Raw genomic sequence first — 15,967 nt, forward strand, 5'->3', positions numbered from 1 at the left:
TCGTACAAATTTAGAGTTTTTGTTGTTCTGAAGTCCAAAATCATACAAACAAAATAAAAGAGAGGTAACATGATTCTTTTTTTTTTTAACAAAAGGAAGACATACTCAGCAAACAAAGCAACACTAATGTCGTCATCAGTGCCCAAGCATAAGCAGCTATACTAGGTTTCTAAAGACCCGCGGAGTCTCTTGGGCAAGCCCGGTGCTTACTAAAATACGTCAAAAAAACAAAAGAGCAAGAAAAAAAGAAATGAAGAAGAAATGAAGAAGGTGACTAAGCAAAAATAAACAAGCAAAAAATAGGAATAAAATCTCTCTCTCTCTCTCTCTCTCTCTCTCTCTCTCTCTCTCATGTAGGAGTGAAAGAAAAAATTTACAAATGAATGAATTATTTAAACCATAAAAGACTAAATGGACCTCTTACACTTATGTACCGCTTCCTACAAAGATGCAAAATTACATTTCCTAACTTAAAAAGCACATGCATACTCAATCAAACTCTCTTTTGAAACTAAAAGAAAAACGGGCTGTTCAGCTCCCCACTTTTTGTTTTCAGCTTATGTTCAATTATTGTAAACATGCCTAAGGCCGGTACACCATAGATAAAAGGCTTCATATCTCATACCTTTTTCATTATTTTTCTTGGATTATACCTCGTGTATTAGTAAAGAGATCAAATTACTAAATGTGATAATTCATATAATATTCAAAGAATGATAGTTCTAGACTTAAGAAATCATGACCTAAGGAACCAAAATATTATGGTAATTTGAGACTTGAGAAATCATGAGCTAAGGAACATTTTAATATCATGGGAATGAGCAACCATGACCTTAGGAAAACAACCGAGCCCTTCATGAAGCAACATAAAGGTAGAATTTAAAAAGCTTTTTAATCAAGGGAATGAGAATTGCGGGGTATCTATGCTCAAAAAAGTAATTGATATCAAAGAACAATTTTAATTAACGAGTGAATGTTGTTCCAAAGAAGACACAACCCTCTATCTATAGCAACAATTGGTTGAGTAAGATCTACAGCTCTAAACATAGCACAACCTTGGTTATACGTATAAGTATGCGTTAGGTAGTGAAGCTTCATAATGATGATGTTATCCCTCAAAGTGATGGCATGCAGTATGGAGTGCAAGCTCGTATTGATTCAATTTGGTATTGAACGTATATGTTAAAATGGTGGAAAAGTGGGCAAGCCAATATGATTGCATGTGGGTGATATGAATTCACTAATGTCCCATAACAAAGTGCAATACAATATAAGGCCTCATGCTCGCATGGTCACAATACCAACTCGAGCCAGTTTGGGGATGTGAGCAGAGCTTCATTGGGCGGCTGGGCTACCTACATGGCCCTCAAACAAATATGTGGCAAACAGAGATTCTTAGATCGCTAACAAGGTATCACAGTAAGTATTGTCTACTCATCATCGTTGGTCACACACAAGCTTGTTATATGTATGCAACAGCGACGTCTTAGGTAAGGCAGGGTGGATCGAAGTGCCACATGGCATGCAATCATAGCAGGTACAACATGAATCACAGTGACAAAAGGAGGCCAGATGGACAACTAGGCACATGGAATCGACCTAAAGCCTTGTCTAAATGCTTACAATTTACAAATCACAATATTCCTACACGGACCTTGATAAGATTAAAGGTGCACCAGCACCTAGATTTCTATGGAGGCATTTGCAAAAAAGCTCCAACATAAATAGATCAGATACTACTTTAAAAGAAAATGCATTAGAACCAAGTCTAATGATTCATCCTAATATAAAATCATATGGATGAGGGCCAACAAATGTTGGCGAGTCACACCATCCTATGAATCACCACAGCACCTATCCCAATGTCTGCAAAGAGGTCACCTTCATCCAAATCTGTGATAATATCTCCTTGCCAACATGGAGCCCATGCATGTACACACACGAGCACACACACAAACATACATGCAGTACTATTATACAACAGTCTCATTATATAAATCTGTTTCTACATTAAGCAGCACGCCTATGACTCCATATTTGAAGTTAGCACAGTTTCTGCTTTTAAAAGAACAATGATGATGTGGCTCCCATTATTACAACTTTTCAAATGCCAGTCAATCTGTCCCTTATAATATGTAGGACAAAAAATTAAATCGTATTGCCTAGCTCACTTTGCATCTAACACTCTTGCACCTGTAAAGACCCATAGGCAGAATCACTCTGGAACCACCACTGTAATTTCACCTTTCTCCAATAAAGAATAAAATTCTTCCGTCTTGCGCCTCTCGTTCAAGTGATGAATTTTCCACAGTGCACCCCCTGCAAATGCCCCAAATACAAGGATCAGCCTGAGTCCTACTGAAAAGAGAGGACAAATCCTTGGCCAATCCACACTACAGCATAAAAACCATAAAAGCACTCACCTTCCTGCCATTGTAAGTCTTATATTTTAAAAGCATAAACAAAGACAGTCTCATCTAGACTTTGAACAAACTAAGAATATTTTACAATTTGACATTAACAGAGAGCAAACAGAAATCAAGAATAAACTTAAGAGTTGAAAACAGAATATTGACAGGCTCCAAATCTTATATAACGACATGCGAATAACAAAAACAGGTTAACCAAACAAAAGGCATTCTAAGGGCCTTAGCACATTAATGAAAATCTATCTGTCCTCATTATACAATCCTAGATGAGCCTTCTCCTTTAGTGCTAGCCTTTGTCATGGCTGAGTCTGCCCTTCACCTCCGGAGTGCAAACCAGTACAAAGACTATGTATAGATGGATGCTCAAATATGTGTGATTTGTATGTGTGAGAGCATATGTTTATACTATGGTCTACACCCACTGTTGGGTGCTGATGACGTCAGTGGGGATGCCATATTAGCTAGTCACTGCTATGCGTTGATAGGATAAAATCTGTATATATTTTTCTCCACATAGATTGTGCATGAGGGTAGACACTGAACACATGATAGCGTTAATTTGCGGGTTGCGTGTGAATAAGCCAATGTAACTGGCTGCACATGTAAAAGACCTTTTTATTTTGAACTTGAAAGACTAAAAGTTTTTTGCACGGACTTATTAGGGGAGAGGGATTCCGTAGATGAAAGAGACTGTGAGCGTGTGCATAAGCGAAGGGTGAGCGTCTATGAGCAGTATGGGCTGGTACGGAATCTGAAGCATGGGCTTTGTACGGTCTGCAGTATGACATTGTACGGGTGTAATTGTTGATTGGTACGGGCTGGTAGTACGGTGCCTTGATTGCAGGCTGAACGGGCACATACGAGTTATTAAAGATGTCTTCTACGAGCTGTACGGAGGACGATCGTCATTAAATGCAGACTGTACGGATTACTGTGTGGTTGTACGGGCCTGCTGTCGTACGTATAATTGTACGGCTGCTTGTGTGGTGAATGTACTTACAGATTTATAGATGATGGTACCCGCCAGTTCCTCTTGTGAACAGCTTGTGAGCTTGGGGGTCTAGCTGGCCAATGAGCAGTGGGCTGTGGATCCGTGGCTTTCCCCTCTTTTAAAGAGTCTGGGTGTGTTCTAGTCAAATTGTGTGGGAGGTTGACTTGTTACTTGTGTGCTCTGGATACCCGCTCTCAAAGTCGGTGCATAAGCTCTACCTTGAGAGCTACCACATTACAATACTGATCCCGGGGAAGTCCTGAAGATACGATTTTGTCTCTAGAGTTGGATTCTGAAGAAGTGGATATGATTGTATGGGGTCAGCAGTAAAGTATGAGTCATTTGGTGTTTGTCTAAGGACAGTCCTGTGTTTCTTTTTTTTTCACATCAGCGTGATGGAGTTTATGGTTTTCAACCTTGAGTAACTATCATGAGATTGAAACTGCAATATGTTTTGTCTTTAGAGGATGATTTGGCATGTCTTGGCGCACGTCTTAGGCAGAATAGCCTATCAAGATTACTCCTACATGGAGTTGTGACCCTTTCTCCAAAGAAGTTGCCTTGCACCCTACGATATTCCGAAACCATAGGAAAGGCTGCAGCCCTGGTTCGACAAGCATAGCTTCAACGTAGACCCATCCCTACCTAGGGATATTAAGCTAGATCTCTGATTCACCTCTTTTCAAAATTTCAAGGTTAACCACCTCGTCCAGTAGGATTATGGCTTACGCATCATGTGCGCAGGGCAATCCACCGAACTTGCATCAACCATGGACCTAAATCTAAGAGATCGTCTCCATCATGAATAATAGAGACCTTCTCAACCTTGTTGTCATGTGCACGGATTGGTATCTGACGTGTACTAGGTACACAAGACTAGCTCAGGTAGCCTAGGGAGGCTTAGAGCTAGGCAGGCTTGATTCTCGGGTTGAGTGGCAAGGGTACGAACCAGTTAGGGGTCTTCGCTATTTTTGGCGCTTGGGGCCCGAGTCTATATAAGGGGCCCGGAGGTACAGTTCTCAGAGAGCCAATGGGAGCAAGTCTCATTCCCAGGTGCTAGGTCTAATCCTGGATTGAGTTGCGGACGCGCGCCTACATCATAGCGTAGCCCAAGGCCCAGCAGCAGATCCCAGGCTTCACAGCGCCACTTGGTGGTATGGGACACCAAGCTGGTTAGGATCTAGTTGGGAGTTTGTGCTAGTAGCTTAGCTCGTGGCTCTGAGGGGACATCTCCTGACTCGGGATCGCATCCCATAGATGTCATGGTTGGGTGGTGAGCAGCCTGCTCAGTTTCCTCACGTTTGGTGTGTTCTTGTGTTTGCTTGCAGATCAAAGGTTTCAAGAGTGCTGGGGTTGTGTCAGTTTGTATCAGAGCCAACTCTTAAGTTAGGAACTTCTGTTGTGAGAATTTTAGACGAATTTTTCTCCAGGTATGCCTCAATTTCGAAATTCATGTTCATGCTTTGCAAGTGACTGCTGGTTCATCGGTTAAGGAAAGTGGTACTGAATTGGGATAGAAGGAAGCAAAGAGAGAGTGAAGAGTGATTTCGTTGCAAGATATGACGGGCCAAGAGAGAGGGAGAGAGGTGTAGTTAGGAGGAAGTAGTGAGGTCCGAGTAGAGGAGTGAGAAGGGAGCTAGGAGAGAGCGTAGAGCTGGGGCGAACCAAGGGGGATCTTGTGTGTTGGCTGGCTGCTTAGGGGACGTGATGGCAGGTAGAAGAGGAGCGCAAGAAGGTGCGCATCAGAATAGGGCTAGATCGCAATCTAGGCTAGTTGCTTTTCGGGGGGGCCTGGAGGCTTAAAAAAGCACTATCCCTCCGTTTTTGGAGGGTGAGCTTTTGAAAAGTAGGGCTTTACTAAAAGCCTACTCTCCCGTTATTAATTCGGCCACCTGCCTTCTCTCCTAGCCTATGGATTGTGCAACCTTCAAGCCCCTCTACGTCTTCACGCTCGGGAGCCAAAACCACTGTACAGCTTGCTGCAGCACTCTGTACGGGCAGCCAGGAGCAAGAGTCCCGGGTCTAAGAATCCAACCTGAATCGTCAGCTCAGCTCAGCCCATCTTACCTTCTCCATCAGCCAGCTTTCCCTTCTTCCATCGTCTCCTTGCTGGCCAGCTTTCACTTCGTCTCTACCTCCTAGCTCTGAGGCCACCTGCTTGTTTCTCTTCTCTAGCCTATCTTCTTTTTCAGATCAGTCAAGGCTGATTCCGTAGACCCCGTCCTTGCGATGCGAGACCAGGGTATGAACTACCATGCGGATGATGACCAGGGTCTCTACGATGATTTGATTACGAAGACTACCTTACGATGGGAGACCAGGATATGAACTACCATGCGAATGATGACCAAGGTCTCTACGATGATTTGATTACGAAGACTGCCTTCAGTGAATTCACCACTGCTCTCGATGAAAAGTTCGAGAGACTTAACACGAATCAAACGGGATTGACACAACAACTCCAAGGGATTCAAACTTCCCTCTCACTTTTGACTAGCACTCTTCAGACGCTCACGCATGTGGATGCCTTGGCTTCAATGTTAGGTCCGAATATCACTCCAGATCCTTTTCCCGGTGATCAGAAGTCTCGTACCAAGGAGGTGGTTGACACTTGGTTGCACAAGTGGCAAGTACACTTCCAATTTCACCCTTACCCAGATGACAAGAAAATACAGCTTGCAGCAGGGTTATGTCAAGAAAGGCTTTATTGTGGTGGAAGGAACTCCGACCCAAGCCTACAACATGGATAGAATTCGAAGAAGTCTTCACGAAAGAGTTTTTGAAGGAGGAGGAAGATTACGATATCGTAGGCAAGCTCAAAGCCCTCGATATGTCCAAGCTGAATCTGATTTTTGCGGTTTATCTTCAAAGGTTTCGGGATTGTAGACCAGAGCTACAAAGATGGATCCAGTAACCTTGTTAGGTTTCTTTGTCAGTGGTTTGCCTGACTCGTACAAGCTACAGATCAAAAATAATAAGTGTACTACTTTGCAAGAGGCCATGAATTATGCGCACATCTATGCTATGTTAAGGATACATCTAGTCACATAGTGTCTCAAGTCATCTCATGGTGGTCAAGGATAAATCTATGGCTAGGATCTCATGCTAGCAAGGGTTCCCAAGGGTGTGAGGCAAACAAAGGGATACATAAGATCCCCCCAATGGTTATCTCCCCTGCATGTACATGCACACAATGTCTGCAGGAGGTACCATGGAGCTAAACACATACACATGGCCTATATCATATGGTGACCAGAGGTGTTTACAAAGAACACAATAGTTTATTCCATTCATTTTGGAGGACTATCCAAGCAGAGTACCTTGACTCAACATAAAAGAGAGATATGGAGCATATGTGGAGCTGGTTCAAAAAGCATAATCATCATAGGAGGCTTGTGGAGGCACATCAACCGAAAGTAAATTGGCAGTTTCTGGTTTTGTAGTTCCTTCCTTCTTGGCCTTGCAAAACTTTTCATGGTGATTGTTTTTGCCACAATATTTGCAAGGATTGATCTTGAAGCGATCTTTAGAGAGGTGATTGTCTTCCCACAATGTTTGCAACGTGGAAACTTGCCCATTTGAGTTTTTATGACATAGGCTGTGTCATTGCCTCTCCGGAGTTCCTTGTGCCTTTCTTCTTCTTGAAGGGCAGTAATAAGACCTTCAAGAGTAGGATTAGGAAGATTTTTCAATGTCGTGACAACATGATCATAATCTTCATGCATACTTTTGAGCAATACTGCCATTGCATCATCCGTAGTGATTGGAGAGTTAATAGAAGCAAGTTGAGTCATGAGACTCTGCATGTGATTGACATGGGCAGCCAAGGGAGTGCCATTAGCCATCTTCAATTCAAAGAAAGCAATCTGAAGTGACAATTTTGAGATGTGAGAGCTCGCACCAAAAAGAATATGAAGCTTTTGCCAAGCTTCAGAAGGAGGCTGAACATAAAACAAGAGAATGCTTATCGAATGAAGAAGGGTGAGGTCCATATGTAGGCACCTCTACATGAGCCACCAAGATCCACAATCATCTCTTCAATCAGCTCCTAGAATCTCTCAATCAGCCTATGTGGCATCTACCACCACGTAACAATGCTTATGGGCACCTAACTGTGCCTCTAGCACACACATAGAACCCAAGGTGTGCCTGGGGCATACACCTTGAGATATTCCAACAACTGCTTCATATGCGAGAAGCGGGGCCACACTAGGAATGATTGTCCTAAGCGCAAGAACTAGATGCAAGCGCCGGGACCGAAGCTCCATCCGGGTCCAAGTACCAAAGCTAGGGGAGCTAATCAAGTTTCGATGACAAGTACTTCCGTAAATGTCATTACCTGCCCACTTTCTTATAAATGCACTTTTAATAATTCGTTATTTGGTTCCCATGATCTTTTCCGAGTTTATGGAGAAGTTAGGGACCGAACAGTTCACATTCTCTTTGACCCGGGCAGCTCTCACAAATTTTGTTAATTACGAACTTGTGCAGAAGACAGGGCTGTCCACGATACCTAGCGATCACACGATAATTGCACTTTTAATAATTCGTTATTTGGTTCCCATGATCTTTTCCGAGTTTATGGAGAAGTTAGGGACCAAACAGTTCACATTCTCTTTGACCCGGGCAGCTCTCACAATTTTGTTAATTACAAACTTATGCAGAAGACGAGGCTATCCACGATACCTAGTGATCACACCTACGAGGTGCTACTTCCTGTTGGGAAGCAGTTTTGGGATCGCAAGATTGATCCGGATTCAAGACTACACAGCTGCTCTTACGTGCTATGTCATGCATTTGGAACATGTGGACTTGTCAATCGGAATAGAGTGGTTTAAAACCCACGATATTTGGATTGGATGGAAAGAGCATACACTCTCTTTTTCGGATGAGGACACCCGATTTTGTATTCAGTGTGATAATATTTCCTCTTCTCAGCGACCTATTGTATCTGCGATGCAGCTTCGGAATATATTAAACACTTCTCATTATGATATGTATCAATGTGTTTTGATTTCGCTTTCTTCATTTGTTGTCTCTGTTAATAATAAAAATGGTTTAAGCGTGTTTGAACACTATGAATTGAGAATGTTGTTGGACGATTTCATGGATGTATTCCCTGCTCAACTACCGGAAGGTTTACCTCCAGAACAGGCAATAGACCATCGCATAGATTTAGTACCTGGGACTCAACCGATTAGTGTTCCACCTTATGGGACGAGCCAGCTTAAGGAGGATGAGTTAGCTTCACAGCTATAAGATTATCTGAATATGGGCTATATTCGCCGAAGTAAATCACCTTGGGGAGCACCTTGTGTATAGATTATAAACGATTGAATAAAGTGACAATTAAGAATCGATACCCTCTTCCTCGTTCCGATGATTTGATAGACCATTTGGTCGGAGTAAAGTATTTCACTAAGATTGATTTGCGTATGAGTTATTACCAAATCCGTATCTATGCTAAACAGATACATAGAACCGCATTCCGAACGAGGTATGGCCACTACGAGTTTCTTGTATTACCTTTTGGTTTCACCAATGCTCCTGCTACCTTCCAGCAAATGATGAACAATTTGTTCCAAGATTTTCTGGGCAAATTCGTTGTCGTGTTCTTACATGGCATCTTGGTATATAGACGAACGCTAGAGGATCACATTGAACACAGTTATTCTAAAAGAGCACAAGCTCTTTGCCAAGATGAGTAAATGTGACTTCTTTATGAAAGAGATCATTTACTTAGGACACAAGATTTCTCTAAAGGTATTACCATTAATCTGGATCGTATCCAAAAGGTTTTGGAATGGCCTATCCCTCAGACTATGAAACAACTTCGTTCTTTCCTAAGATTCACAATTTTTCTACGGAAGTCTGTGCGTGATTATTCACACATCACGGCACCCCTGACCAACATATTGAAAGGTCGTGGACGCAGGTCTACCCAGCCGATCTCTTGGAATGATGCATTGAACAAGGCTTTTGAAACCTTGAAGTTAACTATTAAGGAAGCACCCGTTCTTGCATTACCTGTAGGCCATCTTCTGGTGGTTCTACTGATGCCCTATAGGCCATAACATGTGCCTGGTAGACATAAATATAGGCACTTATAGTTTTAGTGCCTTTTAGGCCACATAGGACACTTAGTCCTATGTGACACCTAGGACACTTAGTCCTATGTGACACCTAGGACACTTAGTCCTAGGTCTAGGTACAAGTACTTTGTACTCTTTCTTTTTCTATTACTCAAGATTGACGTGACGGCTAAGACTCTCTCTATCATCTAACGATCCTACAGTGGTATCAGAGCCACATTCGACTCGTATCCTGCCTCCCGATTTGCATCTGTTCCCTGTGCCGCCATCCGTACAGTCCATACGATGATCCCACGTCAGAATCTGTACGTCTTCTACCAGCTGCTTCCATACGTATTTGCATTGTACTTGCGCCATACAATCTGCAACAAACGTCAATACATAGGACACCTACCATGCCTGCGCCGCCGTACAACTTGCACACATGACACCCGTCTACCTGCGTCGCCGTACAACGATGTACCTACGCCGTATCTTCCGTACCTGCATTCCATACTGCATCGTACATCTTTCGTACAGCCATACAATAGGTCTCGTAACTGCTCCGTACAGATTCTGTACAACGTACATGCATCCATACACTGCACGTACTTGTTCCGTACACGACAATCCGTACCTGCATTGTACTTTGTACTTGCACCGTACATGCTCATCATGTTGTACCTGCACCATACCCGCTTTGTCCATACAGCTTGTACCTTACAGAACATTATCAAAATTTGGGGCTGTTATCCTTATCTTCCTTCTACTGTTTAAAATCATCTCAAGCCATTTCAACAGTTTGGAAAGCCTACATCTTGAGGTCTATATTTTGGGACAGGTGCATTTTTGCTGTCAATTTGTGGATAGCAAGTCCTAATTTTACAGTTGCAAGTCTCGAGGCTATTTTCTTTTTGGGATTTGGCCTGCAATTTCTCGTTTGATTGCAATACATTGGGTCAGATTGGAGAACATTGAGTCACATTTGCATGACATTGAGTCACATTTTCAGACGTCGAGTCTTTTCTGCAAGACATTGAGTCAGATTATCATACATTGGGTCACAGTTGCAAAAATTTCAGCAAAATTTGGGGCTTTTCTGTATTTGCCCTCTATTTGGCCTATTTGCCCTCATTAAATTTGGGGCTTTTGCCAGCTTTGCTCGAAAATCATAAACTAGGCATCTGTAGCCATCAAAAATCACTCTGAAAGCTGAGGTGGCAATTGCTGAAATTGAAATCAAGTTGATTTCAATTCCAGGCACAAAAAGAACATTTGTCAAAGTGACATGATGGCTTGAAATGGATGTGAGCTGCACATCTCCAATTTCTTTCACAGCATAGGAAGCATTATTAGCACATGCGACAGTGCCCCCTCGAGGTGCATCAGCTAAACAATGAAATAACTGTCTGCAAGATGTGACGTGCTATCAAAATACCAAGACTGAGCATCATTAGCAGTAAAGAGTGCATCAGCTTTGGAGGGATCAAATGAGCAGTGGACAGCCCATGCCCAATCATCCTGGAGAGCATGTGCATGTGAAACATTTGCTGGCTCATGGGATTCAATAGCATGTGAGGCATTAACTGTCAATCCTGCTTTCTTTTTCTCTGAAGCAATGCGCTTCCTGCATTCTGAAATGTCATGTCCAGGCTTGTGACAATAGTTGCATCTTTTCTTCTTTGACTTACCTGCTGTATTTTTAGATGCATGGGAGAAATTGCAGCTGCTATGCGCAGATTTAGGCTTGCCCATAGGCTTGGAAGCCTTGCCTTTTCCTGTCTGCTGGGAAGCAAATGCATGATCAGGAATAATGGCTTGTCTGTTAGCACGACTTTGCTCTTCTTGCAAAAGCAAAGTAACTAGCTGATCAAAAGATTAGTGGTCTGGATTACCCACGGCCACTAATCGAAGGGTTGTAGCAAACCCTTGATATGTCCTGGCAATCGATTCAATGTGGTACTCACAAGCTGAGAATTTGGCACCACCTCATCAATATTGGCAAGTTGTTCCATGAGGTCCTTGACCTTTGTCAGATATGCATCCATAGAATCACCTTCATTCATACTGACTTCATGTAATTGCCTTCTCAAATATGCAACACGTGCCTCATTGCGAATCTGATAGAGAGAAGCCAATTAGTCCCAAGCATCCTTTGCTGTCTTGCAAGACTGGATGTGTGGAATAATGATTCTCTTGCATGATAAAGCAATACATGAATGTGCATTTGCATCTCTTGCATCCCATCTTGACTGTTCCTGAGTTGGGGGAGCAGTAGCAGGAGTACTGGAAGATAAGGCATCAGGAGGAGTACTCCCTGCAGAGGGACCAGCAGTAGAGGCAACCACTGTAGCATTAGTTGGCCTCAGATCAACCCCAGAAACAATATTCCACAAATGCTTTGCAACAAGAATATGTTTCATGAGATAAGACTACATCGGATAGTTGGTGCCATCCAACTTATCATCTTCACGAAGAACGCCAAATAGATCTTGATTGTTCCCAGCCATAGCAAATGTGATACCCTGAAAGAGACCTGAAAACCCAAAAGCCTCAAGGCTATCACTGCAAAGAGCTCGCTGTCCAAAAATGACAGCAAATATCTGCAAATTTCCAACCCAAATCAAAGGGCAAATGTAGATCTGACCCAAATGTGACTGTGGCAGGCAATGTTCACTGCCATAGTTCTCATTGGCACTTTGCACAAGGGGCTTTATCACCTTGATCATCACTCAGCTGCACTTTCTATTGAAGCATTTGCTATTTCAGATTCACAGCTTGCTGAAACTCATCTTTGGCATGAGAGAATGGGTCATCTCAATCATAGAGCTCTTGCAAAGCTACACTCACAGCAGATGGCAAATGATGTACCTCAAACTCACACAATTTCCAAACATGTGTGTGAGGGTTGTCTTTTGGGTAAGATGCATCGGTTTCCTTTTCAAAAGAATTGTCCAAAACTCTCACAAAGGAAATTGCAGCTAGTACGCAGTGATGTCTGTGGCCCAATGAGGACAAATGCCATTGGGGGGTACAAATATTTTCTGACTCTCATTAATGATTTCACAAGATATTGCTGGGTATATCCTTTAAAAGCCAAATTTGAAGTTTTCTCATGCTTTCAGAGGTGGCTGAATATGGTTGAGAATGAATCAGAATGCAAGCTTGTCACCCTCAACACAGATAGGGAGGTAGAGTATATGTCAAAGGAGTTTGATGCATTTCTGTCTTCACGGGGCATTGTTCACTCATGCACTACTCCTTACACTCCTCAGCAGAATCCTGTTTCTGAAAGTAAAAACAGGTCCATGATGGAGATGGCCAGATGCATCCTTAAGGCCAAGTCTTTGCCCAATAAATTTTGGCTTGATGCACTGATGTGTGCCAACTATGTGCTGAATAGATCACCTACAAGGGCATTGAAGACTGTTACACCTTATGAAGCATGGAAAGGCAGGAAGCCTTCACTTTCACACATGAGAGTTTTTGGGTCTCTTGCATATGTTCATGTACTATCTCAGCTGAGACATAAGCTTGATGACAAGGCAATCAAATGCATATTTATTGGTTACAGCCAGGAGAGCAGAGGGTATCAGTTACACCAACCAAATACTGGGAAGATTATTGTCAGTAGAGATGTAATCTTTGCTGAACATTCAGCTTCTCCTCTTGTGGACTGCAAAGCTAAGCCAGATGTTGACATGTTTGATGCCTTTGACTCTTGGTTACCTCTGCCTTCATCAGAGGACGACTTTGACCAGCAACATGAGCCTCCTGCAGACCCTTCAACAAGCAATGATCAGCCAGTACCCCATGCTGATTTGCAGGTTTCTCTTCCAACACAAAATGGTCCCAATATTCGATGCAGTGATTGAAGAAAGAGCTGTCAATAGACAGCAAAGGCAAGTTCCCAGATGGCTTCTTGATACATTGAGGGACAGCAAACAAGATCAACCTTCTGCTGCCCGGACAAGATCAGGGAATAGACAGATGCATGGTCACTTTCTTGAGTTTGCACTCCTTGCTACAGCTTGCAATGGGAATTAGTAGATCTCCCTCCCGGCAAGCATGCCATTGGTACCCGGTGGGTCTACAAATTAAAAAGGAAATCTGATGGCAGTATAGATCGATACAAAGCCCGTCTTGTTGCAAAAGGGTATGCCCAACTACAAGGCATTGACTTTGAGGAGACCTTTGCTCCCACATCAAGGATTACTACCATTAGATGTGTCATTGCCATTGCAGCCCATCATTGGCAAGTGCACCGACTTGACATCAAGACTGCTTTTCTTCATGGGGATCTGCAGAAAGAAGTCTATGTCACACAACCTCCTGGCTTTGAGGTTGTTAATTCTGAAAACAAGGTATGCCGGCTTAGAAAAGCCCTTTATGGTTTGATGGCAGTATAGATCAATACAAAGCCCCGTCTTGTTGCAAAAGGGTATGCCCAACAACAAGGCATTGACTTTGAGGAGACCTTTGCTCCCACATCAAGGATTACTACCATTAGATGTGTCATTGCCATTGCAGCCCATCATCATTGGCAAGTGCACCGACTTGACATCAAGACTGCTTTTCTTCATGGGGATCTGCAGAAAGAAGTCTATGTCACACAACCTCCTAGCTTTGAGGTTGTTAATTCTGAAAACAAGGTATGCCGGCTTAGAAAAGCCCTTTATGGTTTGAAGCAGGCACCCAGGGCATGGTATGCCCAAATTCATGCACACTTACTATCCCTTGGTTTTCAGAATAGTCCCACAGAACCCACTCTTTATGTCCGTGGGAGTGGATCTGATTTTTTAGTGCTGATTTTATATGTGGATGATATGCTCATCACGGGCCCAGATACTCAGCATATTGCAGCTTTCAAGGCTGATTTGCAGCAGGTTTTTGAAATGTCAAACATGGGACAGCTCCACTATTATTTGGGCATTCAGTTTGCTCATGTTGAGGGGGGTATCATGATGTCACAGTCCAAGTATATTGGACAGCTCCTTGATCATTTTCAGTTCGAGGATTGCAAGCCAATTTCTACTCCTGGCTTCAAATTCTCAGCTCATGATGGGAGCCCACCATGTGATATCACTCTTTATCAACAGGCTGTTTGATGCCTTATTTATTTATGTCACACCAGACCTGACTTACAGTATGCAGTATCTCAGCTCAGCAGATTCATGCACATGCCCAGTTCACAGCATTGGCAGGCACTGAAGAGAGTCTTCAGATATCTCAGAGGCACTCAGGATTTAGCCCTCTTCTATGGTGATCAGGGTTCACTTACCATGCATGCTTACACGGATAGTGACTGGGCAGGATGTTCCGACACCAGAGTGTCACATACCAGCAATTGTTTTTTGCTTGGCAATTCATGTATCTCTTGGCTTAGCAAGAAGCAACCAACAGTTGCCACATCTAGCTGTGAGGCTGAGTACAGGGCAGCTTTCACCGCTACAGTAGAGTGTGTTTGGCTTCGCCAGTTACTTACAAATCTTGGTATTTGCCAGACATCCTCCACTATGGTCTACACTGACAACCAGAGTGCTTTGGCCATTGCGCGTAACCCAACTTTTCATGCGCGTACCAAGCATATTGAAGTTCACTATCATTATGTTCGGGAGCGGTTGTCAACAGGAGACATAGAGTTGTCCTATCTTCCCACAGAGGACAACATAGCAAATATGTTTACAAAGGCACTTCCTCGTCCCAAGTTCGAAGTCTTTCGACAGGCTTTACACTTGGTTCCCTTTGTTACATGATCTGACATCCCTTGTACATTCATAGGTGGCTATATCCATTTGGATTAACATGTGCCACCATGACCAGAAAATACCAAGTATTCTGAGACGTTTCCAAAATACTTCAGCCCATCCCATGGAGGGGGGTTTGTAGGCCATCTTCTGGTGGTTCTAGTGATGCCCTATAGGCCATGGCATGTGCCTTGTAGGCATAAATATAGGCACTCATAGTTTTAGTGCCTTTTAGGCCACATAGGACACTTAGTCCTATGTGACACCTAGGACACTTAGTCCTAGGTCTAGGTACAAGTACTTTGTACTCTTTCTTTTTCTATTACTCAAGATTGACGTGACGGCTAAGACTCTATCAACTCTTTGCACCTTGCTCTCTCTCTATCATCTAACGATCCTACATTACCCGATCCTACCCGACCTTATGTTTTAGAGGCTGATGCGAGTGATTTTGCGATTGGGACAGCTTTATTCCAAGAGGACAAACCTGTAGCTTTTGAGAGTAAGAAGCTAGACAACACCCAATATCGTTGGCCCACACTAGAAAAAGAACTCTATGCAGTTGTGTATGCTCTGAAGGTTTGGAGATACTACTTGTATGGTTCGAAGTTTCTTGTATTGATCGATCACCAGTCGATCAAGTATGTGTGTGACGGGTCTGAAGAAAGGCTAGATGGGCAAAATTAATGCAAGATTTTGATTTTGAAATACGTTATTAAAAGGGTTCGC

General features: G+C 43.0%; 1 protein-coding gene across 1 annotated transcript in view; it reads right to left on the reverse strand.

Moving 5' to 3' along the window:
• Window positions 1-1,882: 1,882 nt before the first annotated feature.
• The window catches only part of LOC147884424 (cytochrome c oxidase subunit 5C-like), a 31,533-nt gene continuing 17,448 nt past the window's right edge, over window positions 1,883-15,967 (reverse strand). Inside the window, exon 2 of the mRNA XM_087398976.1 lies at window positions 1,883-2,319. Within this exon, the coding sequence (XP_087255102.1) occupies window positions 2,216-2,319 (104 nt within the window). The 3' untranslated portion in view covers window positions 1,883-2,215. The remainder of the gene's footprint in view (window positions 2,320-15,967) is intronic.

This window comes from Dipteris shenzhenensis, chromosome 27 (assembly GCF_047967505.1).
Source record: "Dipteris shenzhenensis isolate YYH24624 ecotype China chromosome 27, Dip_SZ_1.0, whole genome shotgun sequence".
NCBI lineage: Eukaryota > Viridiplantae > Streptophyta > Polypodiopsida > Gleicheniales > Dipteridaceae > Dipteris > Dipteris shenzhenensis.